General features: G+C 38.6%; 1 protein-coding gene across 1 annotated transcript in view; it reads left to right on the forward strand.

Annotated features, from left to right (window-relative positions):
* dip2ca (disco-interacting protein 2 homolog Ca) overlaps positions 1–3,718 on the forward strand; it is a 133,823-nt gene that overhangs the window by 84,150 nt on the left and 45,955 nt on the right. Inside the window, exon 6 of the mRNA XM_016278939.1 lies at positions 1,798–1,923. Within this exon, the coding sequence (XP_016134425.1) occupies positions 1,798–1,923 (126 nt within the window). The remainder of the gene's footprint in view (positions 1–1,797; positions 1,924–3,718) is intronic.

A 3,718-nucleotide genomic window follows, 5' to 3' on the forward strand; every position in this document is an offset into this window, starting at 1 on the left:
CTCTCTCTCTCTCTCTCTCTCTCTCTCTCTCTTTCATTCAGCTCAGCTCCAGTTACAATTATACACTTATTTTCACATAGCTATGAGAAGCATTAAACATGGCGTGTAGCTGCCGTACTGTATTAAAGCTTTAATCAGGATAAAACCGTATATTAAAAGAAGCAGTAGCATTTACAACAGCGTATCTAAAAGTATGAGACAACAACAAACAAAAAACATAGGCCTACCATGAAAAGCCGTGCTTGCACAGGTTCTGCACGATCCTCTTCAATAATATCCTCTGCTTCTCAATCAAGCTCAAACTGATAAGTGATATTAACGATGCCTTGTTTACAAAACAACCGGAGCACATGCCGCTGAGGTGAAGGGCGGGACGTTTAGACGCGCATTAGAGACGGTTTAGCCAATCACAACACACTGGGCTAGCTAACCAATCAGAGCCCATTGCCTATTTCTGAGGGCGGGGCTTCATAAAAGAAGGAAATGATCAGGGTGTTTCTCAGAGAAGGGACAGAGCGGTGTGGAATAAAGGTAAATTATGTGAAAAATAATGCGTTTTTTTAAAAACGAAGCATTAACACATGTTAGACTGCACCCCATAAACACAATCAAGCCTAGAAAAAACCACTGAGCCACCCCTTTAAATGCTTCAGCTCTTTAAAGTCAGATGGATTCTTATTGGCTGTCAATGTGTTTATCATTCATCTGCTAGAAAAAAAATCTTTCTGAAAGTGATTCCAACAATATTGTTCTTCTGGGTTGTTATCGTTATAGTTGTGATGTGGAATGCCCTATTCTCATAGAATGATTATCAAATCTTATAGTTATCATTACAGTTATCGTCCTTGGTGTGAACGGGCCTTTAATCTGATCTAGCTGGTCTGCCAGACTGGCCAAGCTGGTTTTAGCTGGTTTAGCTAGTGTCACCAGCTGAAAAGTGCCTAAAACCCATCTAAAAAGACGAGCTGTGGACCATCAACAGCTGTTTTTGTTCAGCAGGAAACAAAATAACAAAATAAAATGACATTTGTTTCTCCATAAAGTAGCTAAACTTGAATAGAAATAAACATGATTGGTGGGCAGACATGTGCTGTGTCTGAAATCACACATTCTTTTACTCATTCACTTTGTGTGGGCAGCAGGGAGCGATTTTGGCACATCAACTCTGAAAATGACTAAACACATAAATTAAATGAAGTTTGATTGGTTGTAAAATAATGACACATCAAAGCTTTCAGTGCCGCCTCCGTTCTGCCGCCTTGAAAACAAACTTGGAACTCGCGGTTACCGTGTAAAAAAAACCTTTAGATTCTCTCCCTCACTTCCTTTTTGTCCTCCCACATGATAATGTTGTGGCACCATCTAAAAGCAGACAACCAACCTCAAGAGAGTCGGCCGTGTTCAGAGCTCTCAGAACATTGTTAGTGCATATTTAGTAACACAGCAAGGATGGTTAATGTATTTTTGGGACATTTTTAAACACACTGGACCAAGAACAAGCTTTGCAAGTGCTTTCCAGGTTGGTGCTCTTGTCCCGTTTTCCCATATTTGTCTCGTACCGTTGAGAGAAACATGGCAGTGTGGGTGCTCCTTTAGGAATGCTCAATCATTCCCACCTCCTCCGTTCCCCCCTTCCCCTTCCATGCAAGATATCCAGAGTCCTTGGGACTCTGTTGGGAACATGGCACGGTCCATGCTCGGCTCATCAGCCCCCGTCCCTCCTGCCCATCCATGGTCAGTGAGGAAGTGGACAGCTCTAAGGTTCTGGTTCTCCCCCTTCCTCCCTTCCCTATCCAGGGCCGATCGCTCACCTCTCGTTGAAGAGGAAAACTATGCTCGGCATAGCAGAGAATGGAAACTCGCTGCGGCGCTCCTGTGAGTTCGGATCAGATCTTCTCTGGCCGCCGCCCTTGGAGTCAGAGGGTCAGTATACGCCCCCCAATGCACACACACTTCCGCCAATCATCTGATCATCTAGAACATCTCTGTGTCCTCCGTGTAGTTCTCTCTGGAGTCTGGGGGACAACGGGCCCCTCGGTGTGTTTGTGCTGTGAATTTTATGGCCTGATGTGTCTGAACGTCAATTATATGCTGTGTATGTACGAATAAGTGAGCCCAACTTTCTTACAACAGTTATGAGAGACTGTTTGTGCTGTTGTATTCGAGATTTGGTGTATCTGTGAGTATTGACTGTGTAGCTGTGTAGCTTTTTCTAAATATGCATGTTTTTTAAATTAAATTATAAAGTGTGAGATGCTGTTTTCAGGCTTTCGGTCTGCTTTTAGATGTCCATTTTTGTCTCTTTGTGCTTATCGTTGTTGTTCATTCCTGACCTTGTGTTTTTTAAGAATAGTTCACTTAAAAATTTTAATTCTGTCATTATTTAACCTTCATGTCTTTCTGAACCAATTTGACTTACTTGCTTCCATGGAAGACAAAATTAGAAATTTTAAAGAATGTTCATGCTGTTTTTTTCCATACAATGAAAGTGAATGGTGACCAAGGGTGCCATACAATCACCATGAAAGTAGTCAATACAATTCATACACAATATTCCAAGTCTTCTGAAGCCATTTAATTTGTGATAAACAGACTGATATTAAGTAGTTTGTCCAGTAAATATCATACTTGTGGGCATCATTCATTTTTATTGTATAAAAAAGAGCAGCTTAGACATTCTGCAACATCTCCTTTTTCCATAGAGCAAAGAGTGTTATACAGGTTTGGAACAACATGCCGGTGAGTAAATAATGGCAGAATTATTTTTTGTGTGCACTATTGCTTTAACTGTTAGTGTGTTGTCACTATCTATGTATTTATCTGTTAAATTTGCATGATTATTTGTTTAAAGGAATCGCATAACTGTTTAAGTCATTTTCTCATAGAAACACAGGCAAATATTGACTATTATTCAAAGGTTTGGGGTAAATTTTAATTTTTTTAAGAAAGTAATCTTTTTTTTTTTTTTTTAAGTATGCATTAAATTAATCAAAAGTGACAGTAAATATATTTATGATGTTACAAAAGATTTCCATTTCAAATAAATTGTTCTTTTGAATTTTTTATTCATCAAAGAATCCTGGAAAAATGTATAACGGGCTCCACAAAAATATTAAGCAGCAGAACTGTTTACAACATTGCTAATAATAAGATTTGATCAGCATATTAGAATGAATTCTGAAAGATCATGTGAAGACAGGTGTAATGATGCTGAAAATTCAGCTTTGCCATCACACAAATAAATGACATTTTAAAATATATTGAAATAGAAATTTTGTTTTTTAATTGCAAAAAATATTTCAGAATGTTACTGTTCTTTATTTTTGATCAAATAAATTCTGCCTTGGTGGGCATAAGAGAATTCTTTCAAAAACAAAAAATTTCAGACCCCAAGCTTTTGAATGGTTGTGTATATTGATATTTTGATAAATTGCTCATATAATTAGCAATAGGCTATGTTTTGAACAGTAATTGAATCAAAACTGTTTACATTTTATGATAATGATAACTGAAAATTAACTGTAATATTTCTCATCCATCCCTCCAGACTAGAAGGGTTGTGTTTGTCTGGGGTTCTCTTGTCTCAGTGACGCAGATTTGCCAGCAGGTTTCCTCACGTGACACAAGACGTCATTCTATTTGTCCTCCTACAAGCACCTCTGGGCTTTGAGGAAACTCCTTTTCCAGCACATTAGTGTCCATGTCACTGAAGGGGGGG

The sequence above is a fragment of the Sinocyclocheilus grahami genome, unplaced genomic scaffold (assembly GCF_001515645.1).
Source record: "Sinocyclocheilus grahami isolate Dianchi unplaced genomic scaffold, SAMN03320097.WGS_v1.1 scaffold126.1, whole genome shotgun sequence".
NCBI classification, from domain to species: domain Eukaryota; kingdom Metazoa; phylum Chordata; class Actinopteri; order Cypriniformes; family Cyprinidae; genus Sinocyclocheilus; species Sinocyclocheilus grahami.